General features: G+C 40.4%; 1 protein-coding gene across 6 annotated transcripts in view; it reads left to right on the top strand.

The window, feature by feature from the left end:
- APBA1 (amyloid beta precursor protein binding family A member 1) overlaps positions 1–27133 on the top strand; it is a 213909-nt gene that overhangs the window by 119926 nt on the left and 66850 nt on the right. For all 6 annotated transcript variants that reach the window (XM_089691056.1, XM_089691055.1, XM_089691054.1 and 3 more), the window contains one exon: positions 12399–13594. In XM_089691056.1, the coding sequence (XP_089547182.1) occupies positions 12443–13594 (1152 nt within the window). In that variant the 5' untranslated portion in view covers positions 12399–12442. The remainder of the gene's footprint in view (positions 1–12398; positions 13595–27133) is intronic.

The following is a 27133-nucleotide window of genomic DNA, read 5'->3' as shown; positions in this document are numbered from 1 at the left end:
AAGGGCTATATAATGTCACTATGATGGACATAAACACCAAGAAAGGGCAGGAATAACCTGAAACAATATATGCAATAAGAAATTAATAGAAGTCTTCTAAACCGACTGACATAACAAATATATAACACAAAACAAAATAGAGACAAAGCTTTTTTTTTTTTTTGCTGTTTTTAGTCTGCTGGCTGAACAAAAACAAAAAAAAAAGTCTATGCCCAGATTTAATCTAAAAAATTAAATGCAGTGTGGCCACCATTTTTAAGCTGAAATATATTGCATTACTTGTTTTGGGTTTAGATATAATTTAAACATACAGTGGGGATCGAAAGTTTGGGCACCCCAGCTAAAAATGTGTATTAATGTGCATAAAGAAGCCAAGGAAAGATGGAAAAATCTCCAAAAGGCATCAAATTACAGATTAGACATTCTTATAATATGTCAACAAAAGTTAGATTTTATTTCCATCATTTACACTTTCAAAATAACAGAAAACAAAAAAATGGCGTCTGCAAAAGTTTGGGCACCCTGCAGAGTTAATATCTTGTACTGCCCCCTTTGGCAAGTATCACAGCTTGTAAACGCTTTTTGTAGCCAGCCAAGAGTCTTTCAATTCTTGTTTGAGGTATCTTTGCCCATTCTTCCTTACAAAAGTCTTCCAGTTCTTTGAGATTTCTGGGCTGTCTGTCACGCACTGCTCTTTTAAGGTCTATCCATAGATTTTCAATTATGTTGAGGTCAGGAGATTGTGAAGGCCATGGCAAAACCTTCAGTTTACGCCTCTTGATGTAATCCCCCGTGGATTTCGAGGTGTGTTTAGGATCATTATCCATTTGTAGAAGCCATCCTCTCTTTAACTTCAGCTTTTTCACAGATGGCATCAAGTTACCATCCAAAATTTGCTGAAATTTTATTGAATCCATTTTTCCTTCTACTCGTGACATGTTCCCTGTGCCACTGGCTGCAACACAACCCCAAAGCATGATTGATCCAATCCCATGCTTAACAGTTGGACAGAGGTTCTTTTCATTAAATTCTGTGCCCCTTCTTCTCCAAACGTACCGTTGCTCATTCTGGCCAAAAAGTTCAATTTTAACCTCATCGGTCCACAGAACTTGTTTTCAAAATGCATAAGGCTTGTCTATATGTTAATTTGCAAAGTTCAAACAATGATTTTTGTGGTGAGCACGTAGAAGAGGTTTTCTTCTGATGACTCTTCCATGAAGACCATATTTGTACAAGTATCTCTTTATAGTGGAATAGTGTACCACTACTCCAGTGTCTTCCAGATCTTTCTGGAGGGATCGTTCAGTCAAACGTGGGTTTTGAATAGTTTTTCTCACAAACCTGCGAGCTGTTCTGTCTGATATTTTTCTTGGTCTTCCAGATCTTGCTTTAACTTCCACTGTTCCTGATGACTGCCATTTCTTAATTACATTCCGAACAGAGGATATTGACATCTGAAAATGCTTTGATATCTTCTTATAGCCTTCTCCAGCTTTGTGAGCGTCAACTATTTTCAGTTTCAGTTTTCTAGACAACTGCTTAGAAGAACCCATGGTGCTGATTGTTGGGGCAAGGTCAGATGAGTCTGGGCATTTAAAACCTTTGAGATTGACATAACCTGGTGTTCCCAGACGATGATTGAGAACAATCCATGACACTGGCAGGTCTCAGCTTGGCAAAGGGGGCAGTGCATGCTATAAATTCTGCAGGGTGCCCAAACTTTTGCAGACGCCATTTTTTTGTTTTCTATTATTTTGAAAGTGTAAATGATGGAAATAAAATCTAACTTTTGTTGACATACTATAAGAATGTCTAATCTGTAATTTGATGCCTTTTGGAGATTTTTCCATCTTTCCTTGGCTTCTTTATGCACATTAATACAAATTTTTAGCTGGGGTGCCCAAACTTTCGATCCCCACTGTATATATTGTACTATATGTTAATTTATTTAATAATTATTTACAGAAGTTTGGTTTTAGTATTGTGTTGTTACTTAATTTGTTTAAAATTTTGTGTTGGATACTGGCATGTATCTAATATGGCTGCTTAATATTTCTGGTATTTGAGTGGCTTTGTAGATCTGATCGTTTATTGACTATTTGTCGGGAATTTTGGTCTGTGACTGTATTCTGTAAAAAGTGAAGCTGTTTCTGCCTTCAGTTGTTAAACCTGTATGCAAACCTTGGAGCTTGGCTCTAACCTCTTTGGGTGAAATGTGGATTGGTGATTTGGGTGAAAGCTGTTCCACCTACAGTAAACTATGCAGCCAGTTGACTGTAAATTTTAATTCATTTCAATGACCAGAATAAATTATTATTCTGGCCAAAGCATTAGACACTTTTACAAGCGTCAGGCGTTTTTTCTGCCAAAACGCTGCTTCCAAAAGGAGGAGCGTTTTTAAAACATCTGGTGTACCTGAGACCTTACATGTTTTACATAGCCATACATGCAAAGGGGGCCAACAAGGCATGATCCAGCAGGAGTTAATTTTCTGACTAAAGTTCCACTTTAACTCCAATACGCCTAGATGAGTAGGTACAATACATTCAAGGAGTGGGTCCCAAGCGGGATCTCTGTTCACTTTGTCCAGATCAATAAAAATTGGCAACATTTGAATCTTTCAGAATACAGTTGGCTTTCCTCTTCTTTAGAATTTTGTAGTGTTTGGGGCAGAGGACAAGCCCTGCTAGTGTGTTGAATCCCGTTTTTGGGAGAGTGAACCAAAGTTGGGCTTGGGAGCAGTGCATTCCATTACTTGTATATTTGTGTTCTCCATTATACACATATGACTTTATATTTTATTTTGTGCTACAAGAAATTAGTGTCTCTTTTCCCTTTGTTCAACTATGTTCAAAGAAACCTTCATGGTGGCACAACCTGTAAACCTAAGGTTGCTTGTATTACATATTTACAGTGCCTTGAAAAAGTATTCATGCCCCTTGAAATTTTCTACATTTTGTCATGTTACAACCAAAAATGTAAATGTGTTTTATTGGGATTTTATGTGATAGGCCAAGACAAAATGGCGAGGGGAATGAAAAAAATTAAATTGTTTTCAAAAATATATATTGAAAAGTGTGGCATGCATTTGAATTCAGCCCCCTTTTCTCTGATACACCTAACTAAAATCTAGTAGAACCAATTGCCTTCAGAAGTCATCGAATTAGTAAATAGCCATTTTTATCAGAGAAGCAGCCAAAAGGCACATGGTAACTCTGGAGGAGCTGCAGAGATCCACAGCTCAGGTGGGAGAATCTGTCCACAGGACAACTATTAGTCGTGCACTCCACAAATCTGGCCTTTATGGAAGAGTGACAAGAAGAAAGCCATTGTTGTAAGAAAGCCATAAGAAGTCCTGTTTGCATTTTGGGAGAAGCCATGTGGGGGACACAGCAAACATGTGGAAGAAGGTGCTGTGGTCAGATGAGACCAATAGTGAACTTTTTGACATAAAAGCAAAACATGTGGCGTAAAACTAACACTGCACATCACCTTGAACACACCATCCCCACCGTGAAACATGGTGGTGGCAGCATCATGTTGTGCGGATGCTTTTCTTCAGCAGGGGCAGGGAAGCCAGAGTTGATGGGAAGTTGGATGGAGCCCAATACAGGGCAATTCTAGAAGAAAACCTGTAAGAGCATGCAAAAGACTTGACACTGGGGCGGAGGTTCACCTTCCAGCAGGACAACGACCCGAAACATACAGCCAGAGCTACAATGGAATGGTTTAGATCAAAGCATATTCATGTGTTAGAATGGCCCAGTCAAAGTGCAGACTTAAATCCAAGTGAGAATTTTTGGCAAGACTTGAAAATTGCTGTTCAGAGATGCTCTCTATCCAAACTGACAGAGCTTGAGCTATTTTGCAAAGAAAAATAGGCAAAAATTTCACTCTAGATGTGCAAAGCTTGTAGAGACCTACCTGGAAAGGCATGCAGCTGTAATTGCAGAGAAAGGTGGTTCTACAAAGTATTGACTCAGGGACTGAATACAAATGCACACCACACTTTTCAGATATTTATTTGTAAAACATTTTGAAAACCATTTATCATTTTCTATCCACTTCACAATTATGTGTCACTTTGTGTTGGTCTATCACATAAAATCCCAATAAAATACATTTATATTTTTGGTTGCAACATGACAAAATGTGGAAACTTTCAAGGGATATGAATACTTTTTCAAGGTACTGTAGTGTTGGGGATCATGGGTATTTAGGATAGACTTGAAAAACTATTGCTTGGTGCTTGTTTTTTTTTATTATTATTTTTCAATTTGTTTTCTAAAGATTTCAACAAAATATATTTGAAAATATTGTACAAAAAAAACCCTGGATTCTGTGAGTCACTTTTTTAAATTTCTCCAGCAGCAAGGCCATCTATATTTTATAGTCTTGTATGCTGCTATCTCATGCTGACCTGGGAATCATTCATGGATGTGAGCGCCCCTTCTGGAACTGTAAATCACACTGCTAGTGCAAATCCAGCAATTTGTTATTTTTCAACACTGAGCTGCCTTGATAATAGAGCTAAGCAATCTTGTGCCAAATGATATTAAATCTAACCTTCTAAATCTAATGTTCCAGTGCAGAAATTATACTGTGTGTTACATGTCATCGAATATGTTTTTCCTTCTGCTTTTACAGTAAGACATTAAACAAAAATTATGTACTGCAATAAAGGAAATCGGGGTTAAGATAGTTTGTTTTCTTTCATGTATTTTGGTCCCAATCATACTTTTTAGAGATTTGCCATATTTATATTTCTCTATGCTTCTTTTTTGCTCATGTTCAGATATTTATGAACTAATTTTTTCTTAGCTTCTTTGAATTGATTCGTTAAATGGTTATCCATGCATTAATGCTTTGACTGAAAACTAGTAATGTCTGCAAGACCCCAGGCCTATTTAATTTGTTCAAGTATATATCTTAACTTAAAAAGCATTATCTATTGCTCGCAGCCTCCTCCATATCTGCAAATTCCTTTTTTCTTTTTTTTTTCTTTTTCTTTTTTTTTTTTTTTTTTTTGCTGCTGTGGTCCAACTTCCTTTTAGAGGGTGGTTATGTTTGTTCTTCATGGCCTCACTGCATGTAGAAATGTAGCCACCCTCTCTTTGCTCATTCCCTAGATGGACTGTGGACTATGGGACTTTTCTTGCCCACATGACTGCAAGTAATGTACACTGCTCATTCAATACAAATAGAAGTTGGAAGCAAAAGTAGAGGTCCAAGAGCTCACTGAGTGTCACATACCTGGTAGTGAGCCTGATGTGAAGAGGAAGGCCTCTCACACAGCTGCGGCTCAGGGGTCACTGATGGTGGAACAGTAACCACGAGAGCACGGCGAGGAGTGCCATGGTCAGTCCAGTAGTCTGTGTGGGTAGTAGCTGTCACCTTGCTGGAAGGATGCCAGGAACAGAACAGCTGGTGGTAGGCAGAAGTCTCAGCAGGGTAGACTGGCAGCAGGCAGATGGCACAGCAGGGCAGACTGGTAGCAGACAGGTTGGCAGCAGGCAGACGTCACAGCAGGCAGGCAGATGAATCAGATGAGTGTGCTGCACTACAGAGCTGTAGCAGGTTGGATGAATAGGATGCAGGGTCGGGCAAGCTGAGTTATTATTATTATTATTATACAGGATTTATATAGCGCCAACGGTTTGCTCAGCGCTTTACATTATAGTGGGAGACAATACAGTAACAATACAGTTCAATACAAGAGGGAATTGAGGGCCCTGCTGCTTGGAGCTTACAATCTAGGAGGGAAGGGTGAGTGGTATAATAGGTAAACTGTGGGGGGTGGAGTGGTTGAAAGAGTAGAGGATTCCAGTATTAGCAGAGGGCGGGATAGGCTTTCCTGAAGAGATAGGTTTTCAATGATCGCCTAAAGGTAAGTAGAGTAGGTGATAGTCTGATAGGTTGGGGTAGGGAGTTCCAGAGGATGGGTAACGCCCTGGAGAAATCTTTGAGATGAGCATGGGAGGAGGAGATAAGGGAGCTAGAGAGTAGGAGGTCTTGCAAGGAGCGGAGTGTACGGTTTGGGTGATATTTAGAGAGAAGATCGGATATGTAAATTAGGGCAGTGCTGTGGAGGGCTTTGTATGTCATAGTTAGTGTTTTGAATTTTATCCGTTGGGCAACTGGGAGCCAGTGGAAGGATTGGCAAAGGGGGGTGGCAGATACAGAGCGGTTAGTGAGGTGGATGAGTTGAGTCTGGCAGCAGCGTTCATGATAGACTGGAGGGGGGATAGCCTGCGATGAGGTAGGCCAATGAGGAGGGAGTTACAATAGTCGAGGCGTGATATGACAAGGGAGTGAATAAGTTGCTTAGTGGTTTCCGGAGTTAGGAATGGTCGTATCTTGGAGATGTTGCGAAGGTGATGTCTACATGATTTTGTCAGCGATTGGATCTGGGGCTGGAAGGACAGATGGGAGTCTAGGATTACACCCAGTACCCTGGCATGAGGGGATGGACTAATGATTGTGTTATCGATATTTATGGTGAAGTCAATGGAGGTGGCACGGGCAGGGGGGAATACTAGGAGCTCATTTTTGGATAGGTTGAGTTTGAGGAAGTGGAGTGACATCCAAGCCGATATGTCACTTAGTAGGCTAGCGATGCGGGTGGAGACTGAAGGGGTGAGGTGAGGGGTAGACAGATTTGCGTGTCATCAGCATAGAGATAGTAATTGAAGCCGTGGGAGTTTATCAAGTGACCAAGGGAGGAGGTGTAGATGGAGAAGAGAAGGGGTCCAAGGACAGAACCTTGAGGGACCCCTACAGAGAGAGGAAGTGAAGAGGCGATGGTAGCGTTATAGGTAACACTGAATGAGCGCTGCGATAGATAGGAGGAGAACCAGGAGAGAGCGGCGTCTCTGAGGCCAAGCGAGTGTAGTTTTTTGAGGAGGAGGGGATGGTCAACTGTGTCAGAGGCCGTGGAGAGGTCGAGTAGTAGGAGTATTGAATAGTGGCCTTTAGTTTTTGCAGTTAGTAGGTCATTAGAGAGTTTTAGTAGGGCAGTTTCAGTGGAGTGTAGAGGGCGAAAGCCAGACTGTAGAGGGGTCGAGAAGGTTGTTGTCAGTGAGGTGGGAGCTCAGACGATTCTAGACTAAGCGTTCTAGGCGAGGGGAAGGCACCTGTAGAGGGGGAAAGATTGAATATGTGAGTGAGGGAGCATAGGATGGAGGAGGATTGTGACCGAAGGAGTTGTGAGGGGACAGGGTCCAGGGGCAGGTGGTGAGGCGGGCTTCTGGCGACCTTGAGGACCTCTTCCGTTGTAGCGAGGTCAAAGGAGGAAAGTGTTGCGGGAGGTATGGTATGAGGAATGCTAAGTGGGGTGGGTGTCTGTGTAGTGGCGATGTCCCTACGAATTGCGTCAATCTTGTTTTGGAAGTAGTTTGCAATCTCATGTGCAGTGAGTGAGGCGCTGGGTGGCGGTGGGGGGGAGAATGTAGAGAGTTAAAGGTAGAGAAGAGCCGATGAGGACTCAAAGAGAAGGTATTAATGAGAGCGACAAAGTAGGCTTGTTTGGCAGCGTGAAGGGAGGAAGTGTATGTTAGGAAGGCAGATTTATAACGGGTGAACGCTTGGTGGGATTTGGTTTTAGGCCATAATCGCTCCAGCGCGCGACTGTCTCATTTGAGATTCCGGGTGTGGTCAGTCCGCCAAGGTTGTAGAGGTCGGGGCCTGATGCTTCGTGTTGTTAAGGGAGAAAGCGAGTTGTTGTAGACAGCAGTGGCCAGGTCGGGGTAGGACACGGGGTTGATGCTGTCATAGAGTTGGTCAGTTGCAGAGTGGAAGGGAGCCGGGTTCAAGTTTCGGAGATCTCTGCTGGTAATTCTTTGCTGTTTGGTGGGATAGGTGTTGGAGGACAAGGAGACTGTGAAGGTGATGAGATTGTGATCAGAGAGGGGAAAGGGGGTGCTTGTGAAGTTATAGGGAGTACAGTGGTGAGAGAAGACAAGGTCTAAGGTATTCCCGTTGGAATGAGTGGAGGACTGTATACACTGCTAGCTCAAAAGAAGAGGTTATGTGGAGGAGTTAGGATGTAGCCGGGTTAATGACGTTAATAGGGATGTTGAAGTCTCCGAGGATGATAGTGGGTAATTCAGAGGAAAGAAAGTAGGGTAGCCAGGCGGCAAAGTCTTCGGGAAAGTAAGTTGGTAACAGATGGGCAGATCGGGCATAAACTGCAGACAGGAGAAAAGTTGGGTCACAGGCCAATGTCAGCAACGGTGGAGGCAGATTAGGCAGAGGCAGAATCTGGAGACCAAGGTCAGGGCTGCTAGCAGACAAGCAGAGTCAGGAGCAAGCCGGATCAAGAGGTCAGAACACAAGAATCTGGATATACACACACAGAAGCTGCAGACCAAACAGCCATTAATCAGTGCAGTAATTCTATTGTAATAGGCTGTTTGGTGACAGGCGCGCACCCATATGCTAGACAGGCTTAAAATTTCAAGTCCTGAGCTACTAGCCAGGCCTTAGAGTTACTCGCCACCAACAAACACACAAACAGACACCTGTACACACACACACAGACAGACATGCACAGAAACATGTACACACACATACATAAAGACACGCATACCCACATATACATGTACATACACAGAAATACAGACGCACAGACAAACACAAATGCACACAGATACATGTACATACACGCAGACACACATGTACATATACACACAGACACATGTACAATTGTACATGCATACACAGACACACACACATGTACACATACACACACCCATAAAAAGTTGCAGTACGTGGTTGTTCACACAGAGGCAGGGGAGGCAGAGAGCACAGCACACATTCCTTGCTTTGCTTTCACTACGCTCCGCTATTGAGCAGTCTGACGGCTCCCAGTGCCAATGACAGATCCGGCCTGGGCTCCGAGCCTACTCAGCCATTGGCGAGTAGGCGAGTGGAAATTTCAAGCCCTGTGCTAGAGTATGAATGCGTGTGCGTAAGTGCACGCGCCTATGCTTATATTTGTGCACATCCGCTTGGCCAGTTGCCACTCTGCGCATGCGCATTTTTATGCACCAGGAAGCTTTGTTTGCACAATGAGCAAGCCTTTCCTGACACTGAGGTCCTTACAGGGAGGCAGAAAAGAAACTATTTAATTAAAAATAGCTTACAGGGCTGTTAAATTATGGTTTTGTATAGATTATTATTGAATAATAAGGATATCATGTAGTGTCACTTTAAAAAAGTTCTCTCAAAATCAAGCCAATGTCCCGCTCTTTAATGGAACTGTGCTAGTGTAAATAGAAGATGAGGAAGATTGTATTCATGTTGCTTTTAGTGGGTCTCCTACACTTTCAGGCATTTTCGAAGGATAAAATGTAGATTGGCTCCAAGGTGCCTGAATGCTGCAGGAGATTTTCTTCTAAAAGGCTCTAATTTTCTGTACTTAGCTGTGAACTACTTAGCTGTGTTTTAAACAAACTCGGGTTGCTGTTACAGTCTTGTCTGTTTAGTGCATTTTTTATCTAGGCAAAAGTAGTTGTAAGTAATTTAGCTTATGATCACACACATTGTATTCTCCATAACAGATCTTGCTATTTTGTGTGGTAAAAAGAGAAATAATCTGGCACAGTTTTTTTTTTTTTTTTTTTTCTTTTAAATGTTCAGCCTATTTACATAGCGATCATTAAATGCAATCAATCCGAAACAACAGATCAGTAATATTTAGTGAAAAAAAACTTTAATACTGAGCCTGCTGGTGTTCTAGGGATTAAAGATTTTATAGATCTGCAGGTTTGCACGCTGCTCCTGAGTAAAATAATGACAGACAAATATATGAAATTCTTTTTTTTTTTTTTTTTTTTTTCTTTCTCAAGTGAGGGACAATTGCTTTTTGTAGTATAATGGTCTCTCCTATCAATGATCCTTGGATCCATTCCAGTATGAATAAAAGGTACTTCAAAGCATTGTCTTCTAGCCGCTCATGTAGATATTTTCTGACATTGGAAATCTGTTTCCCCTTCATACATTTTGAAGTGGGCCAAGATACATATAGATATTATGGAAATGAAGACAAACACCCATACTATGTGGCACTTTTGGCGAGTCCATATTTCCTAGCTAGGTTCATTGAATTGTTTAACATTCTCTTTTAACTATAACTTTGCCTTCCTACCATGGCCTGGTTGCTGTTAGTTTAATGACTGTATTATGTTTATGGCTCCTTTCCATATATACACTATATTGGCAAAAGTATTGTGACGCCTGCCATTACACGCACATGAACTTTAATGGCATCCCAGCCTTAGTCCATAGGGTTCATTATTGAGTTGGCCCACCCTTTACAGCTATAACAGCTTCAACTCTTCTGGGAAGGCTGTCCACAAGGTTTAGGAGTTCGTCTATGGGAATGTTTGACCATTCTTCCAAAAGCACATTTGTGAGTTCAGGCACTGATGTCGGACAAGAAGGCCTGGCTTACAGTCTTTGCCTTAATTCATTCCAAAGGTGTTATATCGGGTTGAGGTCAGTCAAGTTCCTCCACCCCATACTTACTCATCCATGTCTTTATGGACCTTGCTTTGTGCACTGGTGCGCAGTCCTGTTGGAACAGGAAGGGGCCATCCCCAAACTGTTCCCAAAAAGTTGGGAGCATGAAATTGTCCAAAATGTCTTGGTATGCTGGTGCCTTAAGAGTTCCCTTCACTGGAGCTAAGGGGCCAAGCCCAACACCTGAAAAGCAACTTCACACCATAATCCCCCTCCACCTAACTTTACACATGGCTCAATGCAGTCAGGCAGGTACCATTCTACTGGCAACCGCCAAACCCAGACACATCCATCGGATTACCAGACAGAGAAGCATGATTTGTCCTCCAGAGAACACGTCTCCACTGCTCTAGAGTCAAATGGCTGCGTGCTTTACACCACTGCATCTGACACTTTGCATTGCACTTGGTGATGTAAGGCTTGGATGCAGTTGCTCGGCCATGGAAACCTATTCCATGAAGCTCTATATGCACTGTTGTGCTAATCTAAAGGCCACACAATGTTTAAAGGTCTTTAGCTATTGATTCTGCAGACAGTCGGCAACTTCTGTGCGCTTCAGCATGCACTGACCCCACTCTGTCATTTTACGTGATCTTCCATTTCGTGGCTGAGTTGCTGCTGTTCCCAGTTGCTTCCCTTTGTTATAATACCACTAACAGTTGACCATAGAATATTTAGTAGCAGGGAAATTTCACAGATGGACTTATTACACAGGTGGCAACCTACCACGGTACCACACATGAATTCACTGACCTCCTGAGAGCGAGCCATTCTTTCACAAATGTTTGTAGAAGCAGTCTGCATGCCTAGGTGCTTGATTTTATACACCTGTGGCCATGGAAGTGATTGGAACGCCTGAATCCAATGATTTGGAGGGGTGTCCCAATACTTTTGGCAATATACTGTACATTGTAATACGTTCTTCTGTTTTGTGACTTATTTTCACTTTTTTTATACAATTTAAATAAATAATAATTAACTTAAAACCTAAAATGATGACCTAAATTATGTATTTAACTGTAAGTGTGTTAAAGCTGAACTGTAGCCAAAAAGAATTGCCATGTTATGCAGTTGGGCTAGCATTTCTTTGGAAATTGTCATGCATGTGTTAATTCTTTACATTTCACCAGTTTGTTTCTATACAATGATTGTCTGTTGGCAATAGATGGACAGAATTTTGAACGAAAAAGTTTTAGGAAAATTCGTAGGAAATTTTGTGCAAATGTCGTTCGAAAGATTTTACTTGCTTTTAACATTTGATTTAGGAGTGAATGGACTTTACCGAACGAAAACCACATACTCTGTTAGAAATTAATTCGTTCAAGAAAAATTTTCCATCCTGCTCCTTTAAATTTTCTTATCACTGCAGTCAAATTAATGTGAATGATCCATTTAATGATTAGAAAAACTAACGCTTTCTTAGAACATTCTTTTCTTAAGACTCTTTGTTCAAATGTTTACCCATTTATGGCCAGCTTTACAGGCATTTGTCTGAGGAAACATGGTTTGTACATGTAATGCTGCTGTTGATGAGACCTTGGGGGAGTCGGGGAATGCACTAGTCTAATTTATAGAGGGTTTGCATATGCAGTGACCACAGACATTCTTCTGCTGCCAGGCATGGGCTGTCAAACAGGAAAGCTATAAGTCATTTAAAATTCAAATCTGAAAATCAGCAGTATAAAATATAACTTCACTGGGATGTCTGCAGATCAGCTTTAAACAGTACATTTTGTTTTAATTATATGCATTTTCCTCTTTGCATGTCAAGTTACAACATTAAGATAAGTTCATATAGTTTCTAAAGTGTAATTTCAGTTCAGATTTTTTTAGGTCCAATATAATTCTTCTCATATACATTTTTATGTCTTTTGCAGGCAAAATGTTGATATGGTAAGCTTACGTCAATAGCAAAACTGCCATGAACAACTCAGAGGGATCGCAGGAGGTGGAGGCTAGTGATGAGCCTGGAAATGCAGACATCAATGAGTCTGTAGAAGCTGACCTTGAACTTCCAGAAGTTGAAGAGGAGCAACATTCACATCCTTCTTCCAACTCAAGGCAGGAGCAGGAGAGACAATTTGGACAGGATGAAGAAGGAACACTTGCTAGATCTGCTAGTACAGAGAGTGGATTTCACAACCACACGGATACAGCGGAAGGGGATGTCATAGGAGGCCAGGAAGATGGGTATGATATAGACAGAGCTCAGGAAAATGAGGATGAGAATGCTTATGCTGTTCAGTACAGGCCAGAGTCTGAGGAATATACGGAAAATGCAGAGGCTGAGCATGGTGAAGTACTTCGTCACAGAACTCTACCCAATCACCTACATTTCCATGGTTTGGACCAAGAGGAGGCTATAAATGCAGCTTATTCTGGTTATGTCTACACACATCGGTTATTTCACAGGGGTGAGGATGAACAATATTCTGAACCTTATGCAGACTATGGACTGCAAGAGCATGTTTATGAAGAGATAGGTGACACACCAGATTTAGATATTAGAGAGGGTCTTCGACTCTATGAGCAAGAAAGAGAAGAAGCTGATAATTATAGGAAAGAGGCTCTGGGTGCTCGACTTCATCATTATGATGAGCGGTCAGATGGTGAGTCTGATAGTCCTGAGAAAGAAGCAGAGTTTGCTCCCTATCCAAGGATGGACAGTTATGAGCAAGAAGAAGACATTGATCAGATTGTAGCAGAGGTCAAACAGAGCATGAGTTCCCAAAGTCTTGACAAAGCTGCTGAGGACATGCCAGAATCTGAACAAAACTTAGATCCTGCTGACCCCTCCAAAGTTAGTGAAGGAGGCCATGTTACTAATGGCAACCTCTCTACTGCCTCAAAGACTGCTGCTAATACAGGAGAAATAGTGCAAAGGTACAGTAAAGAAAAGCGGGATGCCATCTCACTGGCTATCAAAGACATTAAGGATGCTATAGAGGAAGTAAAGACAAGGACAATACGTTCTCCATATACCCCTGACGAGCCAAAAGAACCAATTTGGGTAATGAGGCAGGATATCAGCCCAACAAAGGACTGTGATGATCAGAGACCACTAGGTGGAGATGTAAGTATGATTAATTGTTGTTTGTCTGAAGACTCGATGTAAAGACTAAGTCTATAAGCAGATACAGTTATAAAAGTCTGCACTGTGATGTGAAGCAGACCATAAAAACTGTAGAAATACAGGAAAGCTGGAAAATGAAATGATGCCTCCTTAAAGAAAGCAAGCAGGTTTCCTTTTTAAACCACAAAAATGAAAAACAAAATCTACTTTGCATCTTAGTAAATTTAGCAGCAAATGGAGTTTTTATTTTATTAATATAAATTATATTGTAATAGTTTGTAACACAATAGATACAATCTGATTAGATACATGAGTAGAGAAGATGAGATGTGAGTGTATGAACAGTAGTGGACAAGACGGCTTTTTTTTTTTTGTTTTTGTTTTTTTAATAGAATAATAGATGACAACCTCATCCTTTGCTTCTATTTCTTTCTGGGTCACCATGGGGACAATCGTACTTTTCCCCTTCTACAGCGGGGATCGAAAGTTTGGGCACCCCAGCTAAAAATTTGTATTAATGTGCATAAAGAAGCCAAGGAAAGATGGAAAAATCTCCAAAAGGCATCAGATTACAGATTAGACATTCTTATAATATGTCAATAAAAGTTAATTTTATTTCCATCATTTACACTTTCAAAATAACAGAAAACGAAAAAATGGCGTCTGCAAAAGTTTGGGCACCCTGCAGAGTTAATATCTTGTACTGCCCCCTTTGGCAAGTATCACAGCTTGTAAATGCTTTTTGTAGCCAGCCAAGAGTCTTTCAATTCTTGTTTGAGGTATCTTTGCCCATTCTTCCTTACAAAAGTCTTCCAGTTCTTTGAGATTTCTGGGCTGTCTGTCACGCACTGCTCTTTTAAGGTCTATCCATAGATGTTCAATTATGTTGAGGTCAGGAGATTGTGAAGGCCATGGCAAAACCTTCAGTTTACGCCTCTTGATGTAATCCCCCGTGGATTTCGAGGTGTGTTTAGGATCATTATCCATTTGTAGAAGCCATCCTCTCTTTAACTTCAGCTTTTTCACAGATGGCATCAAGTTACCATCCAAAATTTGCTGAAATTTTATTGAATCCATTTTTCCTTCTACTCGTGAGATGTTCCCTGTGCCACTGGCTGCAACACAACCCCAAAGCATGATTGATCCAACCCCATGCTTAACAGTTGGACAGAGGTTCTTTTCATTAAATTCTGTGCCCCTTTCTTCTCCAAACGTACCTTTGCTCATTCCGGCCAAAAAGTTCAATTTTAACCTAATCGGTCCACAGAACTTGTTTCCAAAATGCATCAGGCTTGTCTATATGTTCATTTGCAAAGTTCAAACGATGATTTTTGTGGTGAGGATGTAGAAGAGGCTTTCTTCAGATGACTCTTCCATGAAGGCCATATTTGTACAAGTATCTCTTTATAGCGGAATAGTGTACCACAACTCCAGTGTCTGCCAGATCTTTCTGGAGGGATCGTGCAGTCAAACGTGGGTTTTGAATTGTTTTTCTCACAATCCTGCGAGCTGTTCTGTCTGATATTTTTCTTGGTCTTCCAGATGTTGCTTTAACTTCCACTGTTCCTGATGACTGCCATTTCTTAATTACATTCCGAACAGAGGATATTGACATCTGAAAACGCTTTGCTATCTTCTTCTAGCCTTCTCCAGCTTTGTGAGCGTCAACTATTTTCAGTTTTCTAGACAACTGCTTAGAAGAACCCATGGTGCTGATTGTTGGAGAAAGGTCAGATGAGTCTGGGCATTTAAAACCTTTGAGATTGACATCACCTGGTGTTCCCAGACGATGATTGAGAACAATCCATGACACTGGCAGGTCTCAGCTTGGCAAAGGGGGCAGTGCATGCTATAAATTCTGCAGGGTGCCATTTTTTTGTTTTCTGTTATTTTGAAAGTGTAAATGATGGAAATAAAATCTAACTTTTGTTGACATATAAGAATGTCTAATCTGTAATTTGATGCCTTTTGGAGATTTTTCCATTTTTCCTTGGCTTCTTTATGCACATTAATACAAATTTTTAGCTGGGGTGCCCAAACTTTCGATCCCCACTGTATGTCAAGAGAGTGCTGGAGAGTTGTGTTTACCTTTAGACACGCTGTCTGCTCTGTACTGGTAGATCTTCATTATTCGTTTAAAACTAGACTAGAATTGTACTATAGTGTATTGTCCAGCAAATTTATTCTGAACAATTTAAAACATTTTAAAGTGTGTGTGGCCAGAATACTTTATTTTGGATTGAATAGGGAAGTATCAGAACCCTGTCACTTTTTTTTTTTCTGTTTGTGTTAGGTAGAGTGACCCTCTTTGTGCTTCCTGGTGACCTTTGTCACTGGGTCAGAAAGTTTATGGAAAATCCAAATTATGATGTCATCAGAACAAAAATAGATGGGACACTTGTTTTGGTGACAGCCTTCTAATGGATATTTTATCTTCTGGACAGAAAGTGAAGATAAATCCCATTAAAGGGACACTGATGCCTTTAATGAAATTGAGCTTTATTGAAACTTAAATTAAACTGCGCTTTATGGCTTTTACAAAGGCATGATTCCCAAGTCTGACTCAGTTATGCCATGCACAGCTAGATCTCTCAACAAAAATTGTTAAGAGTTGCCACCACAACTTGCCATGACTTTTCTTATCTGCAAAAGGGTTTTTCAGATACTTTGTGTACTATGATTCCATACAAAATACCTGTAAAGCTGGCCATAGATGGCCCACAATATCATCAAATACAATACAGGAACAGTGGTGGCACCTTGCCCTGCAATGTGCAGTTGTGTTCAAAATAATAGCAGTCAGACATCACTAACCTGATCAATCACTGTTTTTGGTAGAAATTATATTTCTACATGGCAAATAATTTACTAGCAGGTGTAGTAGAGTAATAGAAATCCAACAGACCCCACAGTCATGATATGCATGCTGCTGATTCTGTGTAATTGAATCACTAATTGAAAGGGGCATGTTCAAAATAATAGCAGTGTGGAGTTCTATTAGTGAGGTCATTCATTCTTTGAAAAACAGGTGGCAATTATTGCCCTTATTTAAGGAAGGAAGGCAGCAAATGTTGTACATGCTGGTTACAGTGCATTTCTCTCTGAAATTCTGAGGAAAATGGGTCGTTCCAGACATAGTTCAGAAGAACAGCGTACCTTGATTAAAAAGTTGATTGGAGAGAGGAAAACATATAAAGAAGTGCAGAAAATGATAGGCTGCTCAGCTAAAATGATCGCAAATGCTTTAAAATGGCAACCAAAACCTGAAAGACGTGGAAGACAGCGAAAAACTACCATTCGAATGGATAGAAGAATAGCCAAAAAAGCAAGGACTCAGCCAACAATCAGCTCCAGGAAGATCAAAGAAGGTGTAAAGTTACCTGTGAGTACTGTTACAATTAGAAGACGCCTATGTGAAGCCAAGCTATCTGCAAGAAGCCCCGCAAAGTCCCACTGTTGAAAAATAGACATGTGCTGAAGAGGTTACAATTTGCCAAAGAGCACATTGACTGGCCTAAAGAGAAATGACGCAACATTTTGTGGACTGATGAAAGTAAGATTGTTCTTTTTGGGTCTAGTGGCCGGAGACAGTTTGTCAGACGACCCCCAAACACTGAATTCAAGCCACAGTACACTGTGAAGACAGTGAAGCATGGTTGCGCAAGCATCATGATATGGGGATGTTTCTCATACTACGGTGTTGGGCCTCTTTATCGCATACCAGGGATCATGGATCAGTTTGAATACATCAGAATACTTGAAGAGGTCATGCTGCCTTATGCTGAAGAGGAAATGCCCTTGAAATGGGTGTTCCAACAAGACAACGACCCCAAACACACCAGTAAACGTGCAACATCTTGGTTCCAGACCAACAAGATTGACGTTATGGAGTGGCCAGCCCAATCCCCGGATCTTAATCCAATAGAAAACTTGTGGGGTGACATCAAAAATGCAGTTTCTGAGGCAAAACCAAGAAATAGAGAAGAACTGTGGAATGTAGTCCAATCATCCTGGGCTGGAATACCTGTTCACAGGTGCCAGAAGTTGGTTGACTCCATGCAACACAGATGTATAGCAGTTCTCAGAAACAGTGCTTATACAACTAAATATTAATTAAGTGATTCAAAGGAAAGCAAAATCTTCAAACATTTTTCAGTTTATATAGTGAATGTTTGAGTTTGTAAAGAAGAATACAAACACTGCTATTTTTTTGAACAGTCTAATATTCACTTTTCTTCAATTTTTTAGAGGAATAACACAAATGTGATATATTTTTCTTCATGTTTTGATTTGGAATAGAATGTGTAGTGTTCCCAATGCATTTGTGTGTATGGAAATAAAAGCTATTAGAAGGATTTTGAGCTTTATTCACTTTTTTCAACACACTGCTATTATTTTGAACACAACTGTATGTGTTGATAATGGTGAAAGGAACAGTGACATGGACATAGACTAGCAAAAAGATTTCAGGGCATTCTTCTGTATTAAAGTTTACTAGAAAAAAATGTGAATTATATCCTGCGTATGTGGGAGTTGTGGGAAAGTCACTTATATTTTTTTGGACCAGGGACAATTCTGCTGTACTGCCAATTGTACTGCCCAGTTACTACAAGTCATGCTTAGAGTGCATGCCTTTTTAGACATTAATCCTGATAATGCACGTCTCAGTGTGGAAGATTTTTAACCACATGCCACCCAGCCACTGTAGAAATACGGCAGCAGGGCGGCACGGCTGGGCAAAACCACGTTTTAAAACGTGTGTTTACAAAACAGGTAGGGGGCACGCACGAGGCGCGCCACCGCCCTACCTGTCCCGCCCATCACGGCTGCGGATGTCAGTCGCCGGGTGACAGCCGTTCATTACCAGCTGTGTCCCGCCGATTAGCGGCAATCACTGACAGAGAGAAGTGCTGCAGTAGCTCTGCTTTCTGTCAGTTCCCTGTCAGCTCCTGACATGCTGAGCCGGAGAAAAGAGTTTATCTCTCCTGATCAGCGTGTCCCCGTGCAGTACACACCCCCGCCCCCTAGTAAAACACTCCCCTCACACAGTTAACCTTTTCAGTAAATAAAGTTAACCCCTTCCTCCCTAGTGCCATTAATACAGTGTCAGTGTTTTGTTTTGTTTTTTTGCACTGTTCACTGTATTGGTGTCACTGGAGATGTTAGTGACCCCAAGTCAGTTCCCCCCAGTGTCAGAATGTCCGCCGCAGTCCCGCCATAAGTCACTGATCGCCGCCATATGTCGCTGATCGTCGCCATTATTAGTATAAAAAATTTTTTAAATCCCAGTATCTTTCCCGCCATTTGTAAACGCTATAACTTTCATGTAAACCAATTAATTTACACGTATTTGTTTTTTTTTTAGCAAAGACATTCACAGAATGCATTTTGGTCGAAATTTCTGACGAAATTTGATTTTTAAATTTTTTTACTGGACATGTTTTATAGCAAAAAGTCCAAAATATTGGTTTTTTTTTTCTCAAAATTGTCAGCCATTTTTTTTTTTATAGTGCAAAAAATAAAAAACGCACAGGCGATCAAATACCATTGAAAGAAAGCTCTATTTGTGTGAAAAAAAGGACATAAATTTCATTTATGTACCATATTGCATGACCGCGCAATTGTCCGTTAAACTAGCACAGCGCTGTATAGCAAAAGAAATGGCGGAAATTGCAGTATCTATACCATAGTTGTAGATGCTATAACTTTCACACAAAGCAATCAATATACACTTATTGGGATTTTTTTTACCAAAAACATGTAGCAGAATACATTTTGGCCTAAATTTATAACTAACTTTGAGTTTACTATATGTTTTTTATAGCTGAAAGTAAAAAATATTGTTTTTCTTCAAAATTTTTGGTCTTTTTTTGTTTATAGCGTGAAAAATAAAAAGCGCACAGGTGATCAAATACCACCGAAAGAAAGCTCTATTTGTGTGAAAAAAAGGACGTAAATTTTGTTTGGGTGCAGCATTGCATGACCGCGCAATTATCAGTTGAATTAGTGCAGTGCCGAGTAGCAAAAAGAGGCATGGTCATTAAGGGGGGTAAATCCTCAGGAGGGCAAGTGGTTAATGTTCATGGCAAGCAAAACCTTTTTTTTGTTATTTTGGACAGAATGGGGAATGTGGAATCTCTGGGGGGTTGTTAGTGCTATCTGGGGCTCCATTAGAGAGATTTTCCCTCACTTCCTCTCCTGCTGACAGCAGTTTTTCCAGACCATAACAAAAAAAAAAATCCAACAGGGACACAGACATAATATAAAAATCTGAGAAGGGTTCTAGACTTCCCCTGCTTTACCATTCTTATTTCTGTCTGTGTTGCTATTGGAGAGTCCACTCACTTAGTGTCTGGCAAAATATTGTCAGCAGAACAGGAAGTGATGGTAAATCTCTCTAATGGAACCCTGGATAGCAGTTAAAAACCTTAGAGGGTTTCAAACCCCTTCCCCACTATCAGAGATGAGAAAACTGGTTTAAAAACAATAACTATATTGCCCTTGATTATCGATCGGTAGCCTAATTTTTATTTTTAAACCTCCAGAAGTAAAATGACATCTAGAAATTGTTGTTTAATACATAAATGTTTACCTTTGTTGCAGTTCACTGTAATTCTCCGCACACAGCACTCACAAAGCACTTCACAGGGGTAATAGGAATGTGCTTCTATAACCAATTCCAGTCCAGGCCAATTCTGCCATTCCTCTCCTACATGTGAAAAGAAAATTTTTTTGCTACCCCCAAACATTTTATTAATTTATTTATATATATATATAGATTACAGGAAAACTTTTTAATCAGAGTATAGCATTGAACAGTGTTGCGTGACCGCGCAATTGTCATTCAAAGTGCAACAGCATTGAAAGCTGAAAATTGGCTTGGGCAGGAAGGGGGTAAAAGTGCCCAGTAGGCAAGTGGTTAAAATAAGAACAAGGGATCGACTTGTTTGGCAGTGGTTCTCTTACATCACAAGCAGGAGTTTTCAGAATACCAACAAAGGGGGGACAGGGTGAATTGGTGCAAGACACCAATATCTGAATGAAAAAAACAAACTTTAGCACTTTATAGGCATCTCAATGTTTAACTTTCAGTTTTGATTTGAGTGAGTATTCATCAGAGCATGTTTTCTGTTCAGACAAAATAGATATATAGTTAGTTTCTCTTACTTAGTAGACCCTAAAGCAGCAATGGGCAAACTACGGCCCGGCGGACCTTTTAATCCGGCCCGCGGAGCGTGATAAAAAAAAAAACAGCCAGGGCAGGCAAACATTGACTGTCAGGATGTGTGTAGGCGGGGCAGCGTGACGAGCGTGAGGGGAGCTAGGCTCCTCTCACAGTCCGCCCTGAAGACCGGAACAGCGCGGGAACACGGCGAGAGGAACGCGCGGAGCAAAGGTAAGTAAATTGACACAGGGGGGACTTGGCTTACTACTTGGGGGGGAATAGTACTATGGGGGATGAAATACTATATGAGGGATGAATTAATATGGGGAATGAATTAATATGGGGAATGAATTACTATAGGGGGGATGAATTTTTATATGGGGGATGAATTACTATGGGGGATGAATTACTATATGGGGGATTAATTACTATGCTTACTATGGGGGAATATTACTATACTTACTATGGATGGCATGGTAGTGGCTGGGCCGGCCAGCAGCTAGTGGGGGGCATAAAAGTTTTGTAAAATAACTCTTTTTATGCTTTTCTACCTTAAATTAATCTAAACATTTTAATGTTACAAATTTTAATTTAATTTATATTAATTCACACATACACATCATTCATCTACTCTTGGTCCGGCCCCCGGGTCCAATATATGAACCCATTGCGGCCCTCAAGTCAAAAAGTTTGCCCACCCCTGCCCTAAAGTTAGCTCTGTTATAGATTATTTTTATCTTGCCCATTCTCTATCTTTTAATAACAAATGTATTATGCAAGCAGAGGTTATCAGTTGTACTGCATATACATTTTATTAAAATAGAAAACTCAGTTGTTTAAAATATGGGTTTATTAGTCACTAGAAAAATGACACATGTTTTCACGAAGTCACGTTTTGAGCTCAAAAACACCTGAATGATCATAAACCCTCATAAATGCAGTGTTAGGAGAGTTCGATGTTTTCAAGTGTACATTGACTATAGTGAAAAATGAGGAGAGGAGAATGTTTTGGGAAAAAAATGCTTCTAAAAGCAAAGGCCCATAAACTCTCAAACACTTGCACAATAAAAGCCACTATGAGCATTTTTTATGTTGCTTTTTCTCCCAGAGGTTCTGGCTTTTTTCTCAGACCTTACTTATGAGTGGTGAAACAAACAAAAGTGGAGCATGATGTTTTCTTTGCAGTCAGGAAAAGATACCGTGGAGAGTGCACTTTTTTGCATAGAAACCAATCGGCTTCTAACTTCAGCTTGTTCAACTAAGCATTCGCATAAAAAACTGGAAATACATAAATACAGTTGTTTTTGCAATGCAAACAATTGTATTTATGTATCATTTTGGTGGGTTTTTTTTGTGTATGAACTCTTTTTGCTAACAACTAGTCTTTATTACTGAGTGCTGACACCTTTTTTTTTTATAGATAAACAAATACTGGAAGCTGATTGGTTTCTAAGTAGAATCTGATTTTGCACTTTCCAGCTTTAGTAAATAAACTCCTGTGTCAATTGGTCACTTGCCTTGCCCCGTTGCCTTGCCCTGTACCCTAACATAACACTGTTTAAACCCTAGGCTGCAAAGTTAAGATTATGAAAAACAGGGACAGGTAAATGCAAGACTTGGGGTCCATGCACACTGGGCATAAAAAAACTCCAGTTCCCTTGGCAGAAAAAAAAGACACTCATATAGAGCATTTTTGTACAGGAGTTTAGGATATTATAGGAGCTTTTTGGAGTGTTTAGGAGCATTTGGCATTTTTGTTCTGCCAGAAAACGTCTGTCAAAAACAAAAACAGAAGAGTTTTTTTTTTTTTTTTTATTTCTAAACGTTGAGCTTAACCACTTGCCGTCCGCCTGCTGTTTATAAACGGCAGGACGGTGGCACTCCAGGGGTGGGTTGCCGTTCATAAACGGCTCCCGCTATTTCTAGCTGTGCGCGCTCCCTGGGAGCGCGCAGCACCGCGATCCTGTGCCTGCTGTGTCCTCCGGACACAGTGCAACACCGATCGTCAGACGGGACCTCTGTAGGAGGTCATGATCATGTGATCACTGATTGGCCAATCAGTGATCACATGCAAAGTAGTAAGCAAGATGTCACTTGTGACATCATTGCTTACTACGTGTGAAATCTGTGAATGATCACAGAGGTCACATGGTACAAGGCTATTCACAACAGCCTTGTACCATGTGACAAGCTGTGACCAATCAGAGCTCACTCAGTAGTTCTCAATGGCTGCAAGAATGCAGACAGAGAGAAAGAGAAATGATTGCTTTTACATCCTATATGGGTGTAAAAGCAATCACTGTAAAAAAATAAAAAAAAGAATCTTCATCACTGCCCACAAGTAGTACAGTGTCACCATGGTGACACTGTACTGCTAGGGTGACCGTATATAAAAAAACAAAACGAAAAAAAACATAAATAAAATAAAAAAAAAATAAAAATGTAAAAAAAAGTTTAAAAATTATAATTTTTGGTTATAAACTAATTTTGGCTTATTTTTTTTTTTTACTAAGAAGATAGCGGAATACATTTCAGTCAAGATTTATGATGAAAGCTTATTTGCAAAATTTTATAAGAAAAACACCTTTTTTTGGACATTTTCATTTACATTGCAAAAAAAATAAAAATCCCAGCGGTGAATAAATACCACCAAAATAAAGCTTTATCTGTCTCAAAAAAATGGTAAAAAATTCATATGGGTACAGTGTTGCATGACCGCACAATTGTCATTCAAAGTGTGATAGCGCTGAAAATTGCCCTGGACAGGAAGGGGGTAAAAGTGTCCAGACAGGAAGTGGTTAAAGCAGAATTCCAGGCAAAAAAATGGTTTGGGCTAAGTGCTCGTTTGTGTCTAGGGGTGATGAGAGCAAAGATATACTTGCCTAATCTGCCGATCCTCTGAATGCAAGACCAGTCCCTGCCGCTTCTACCCTCATGCACGCTAGTGGTCTTGTGAATGGACTGTTCCTGATGTCCTCATGCCCATAGATCGGCTACAGGTGTGAGGACAGCAGGAACAGTCCACCACTGGACGTGGGGGAGCGCCGATTTTGGGATGTTTGAAAGGACAGGGTAAGCATAGCCTTTTGGGGGCCCCTTTGACAAAACAAGCAGTTAAGCTATGCAGTTTAGGCACAGCCCCACTGCATGGGACAAAAAAAAGTTCTGCTTACAATGCGCCTCTAAATGATTTAATGTGCATGGACACATAGGATAACATTGAGCTGATTCCACAGGCAAAAACGCTAAACTCCTCTAGAAGCAGTGTTTGTATAAGCCAATGTGCATGGACACTTAAGGTTAATGCTAATTACAGTCCACCAAAGGATGGGTAAAAGAGGATACTGAATGGTGCAAAATTTGGGGAAGGAAGCATGCAAGCAACAGGAAACTAACCACCACTAGACAGACACATGGATAGAAACCCCCACACTGGACACAGGGCTAGTGACTACTGCACTGGGCAAAGAGCTAATAACTAGCATGGATTAACCAACACAAGAGGACTGAAAACTGCTACAGCCTGCGAATAGCAGCCACTAGGCCTAGAGTATATTGGCTGTTACCATTAAGGACTGAGAACAGTTAGCTAGGAAACCACTACCAAATGCGGACTGAACCCCAGTGCTACAGCCAGCATGCAACTATGGCGTTGGCCGTGACTGACAGTTCTATAGCCAAGAGTGACAATGACAATAGAGCAATAATGAATAAATAAATAGTGTTGCGCTCAAAATAAATAAATATATATAAATACAAATAAGTGACCAATTCATATATCAAATCTTAAAAAAACCGCAACTAGCATCAACTAAAATTGATTATATGATAATATATAATAGTGTATCAAAAATGAAACTCAAGTGATCACACTTTAAGTAAATCAAGTGTCTCAAATAAATATCGTGCTTAAAAATGACAAAATGGTGACCAAATAGTGTAACAACCTATGTATAGATCAAAAGTGCTAAAGTGCCAAAATTGGTGCAAAAAAAAAAATATATGTCCAATCCTTCTACAAATCAATGTAGACAATGTCCATCAAGTGATAAATAAATTCATGCAATATATAGTGATAATCAATTAGTGATTCGTGCCATAATCTTCTCCAAACAGCGGCTAGATTTCCTCCTCCCTGCGACCCCTAAGGGCCAACAGGCTTGCAGGATCAACCTGGATCCTAAAATCAAATGGGCCAGCAACTTTCCTCCTTCATTGGATTTCCTTGTGTCATGACATGCAGTGTACCCACACATCGGTGAGGAGGGAGGACTGCTAAGGAATGTGAGTTATGCTACTTCATATCTTTTAATAAAGGAGTCATATATTACTACACTTAGAGGGTGTTTTCTTTCTTGGCTCACTGGATTGGTGAGCCACTGTTCTTCAGAGGCGCCTTGGCTGAATAAGGGAAATAGGAGGCCCACAAGGAAATCCAAGGAAGGAGGAAAGTTGCTGGCCCATTTGATTTTAGGATCCAGGTTGATCCTGCAAGCCTGTTGGCCCTTAGGGGTCGCAGGGAGGAGGAAATCTAGCCACTGTTTGGAGAAGATTATGGCACGAATCACTAATTGATTATCACTATATATTGCATGAATTTATTTATCACTTGATGGACATTGTCTACATTGATTTGTAGAAGGATTGGACATATATATATATATATTTTTTTTTTTTTGCACCAATTTTGGCACTTTAGCACTTTTGATCTATACATAGGTTGTTACACTATTTGGTCACCATTTTGTCATTTTTAAGCACGATATTTATTTGAGACACTTGATTTACTTAAAGTGTGATCACTTGAGTTTCATTTTTGATACACTATTATATATTCTCATATAATCAATTTTAGTTGATGCTAGTTGCGGTTTTTTTAAGATTTGATATATGAATTGGTCACTTATTTGTATTTATATATATTTATTTATTTATTTATTTTGAGCGCCACACTATTTATTTATTCATTTATTCACACTGCACTAGGTATTAGTAGGTGAGTGTTGGCAGCTTTATGTTAGTTGTTTGCCATTTGTAGCGCAGGAGGATTTTGGATTACTAATAGAGCAATAATGACCTTAGAACTACCCATTTATTAGACCACACTCCTAAATTATGGGCAGCACAGTGGTTTAATGGTTAGCACTTCTGCCTGGCAGTACTGGGGTTGCTGGTTCGAATCCCAACCACGGCATCACCTGCCTGGAGTTTGCATGTTCTCCCTGTGCCTGTTTTCTCCCACACTCCAAAGACATGATGGTAGGTTAATTGGCTCCTGTCTAAATTGGCCCTAGTATGTATGGATGTGAATAAGGGACCTTAGATTGTACGCCCCTTGAGGGTTAGGGACTGTTGTGAATGTACAATATATGTATGTAAAGCACTGCGTAAATTGACTGTGCTATATAAGTACCTGAAATAAATAAATGTAGGTCATGCATATTTTGCAATATTCTAGTATTTTTATTAGTTTATCTTGCTGTTGTTTTGCAGATCTATTGACCTCTCTTATTAATACAGACTGAAATATGCCATTTTTGTGCTACACCAATAACTGGTAAATTTAAATAGATTCTATGAGGTATGGCACTTTACACTCACTGGCCACTTTATTAGGTACACTTTTTGCTAGTGCCTAGAAAATATCCTCCACACCATTACACCACCACCACCAGCCTGCACCATTGATACAAGGCAGGATGGATCCGTGCTTTCATGTTGTTTACGACAAATTCTGACCCTACCATCTGAATGTAGCAGCAACCAGTCTGCCCATTCTTCTCTGACATCAACAAGACATTTTCATCCACATAACTGCCTCTCACTGGATATTTTCTATTTTACAGATCATTCTCTGTAAACCCTAGAGATGGTTGTGCATGAAAATCTCAGTAGATCAGCAGTTTTTTAAATACTCAGCCCAGCCCGTCTGACACCAACAACCATGCCACAATCTATAGCCAAGACTGACTATGACAATAGAGCAGTAATGGCCTTAGAACTACCCATTTATTAGACCACACACCTAAATTATGGGCAGCACAGTGGTTTAATGGTTAGCACTTCAGCCTGGCAGTAATAGGGTCGCTGGTTTGAATTCCAACCATGGCACCACCTGCCTGGAGTTTGCTCTCTTATTAACGCAGACTGAACTATGCCATTTTTGCGATACAGCTAGAACTGGTAAAATTAAATGGATTCTATGAGGTATGATACTTTACACTCACTGGCCATTTTATTAGGCACACCTTGTTAGTGCCGTTGTTTACACCAAATTCTGACCCTACCATCTGAATGTCGTAGCAACCAGTCTGCCCATTCTCCTCTGACATCAACAAGGCATTTTCATCCACAAAACTGCCACTCATTGGGTA

The sequence above is a fragment of the Staurois parvus genome, unplaced genomic scaffold (assembly GCF_062004578.1).
Source record: "Staurois parvus isolate SC_StPar_1 unplaced genomic scaffold, SC_StPar_1.0 ptg000549l, whole genome shotgun sequence".
Classification (NCBI taxonomy): Eukaryota; Metazoa; Chordata; class Amphibia; order Anura; family Ranidae; genus Staurois; species Staurois parvus.
Note: the sequence above shows the minus strand (reverse complement) of the source record. Positions and strands in the feature narration are given on the sequence as shown.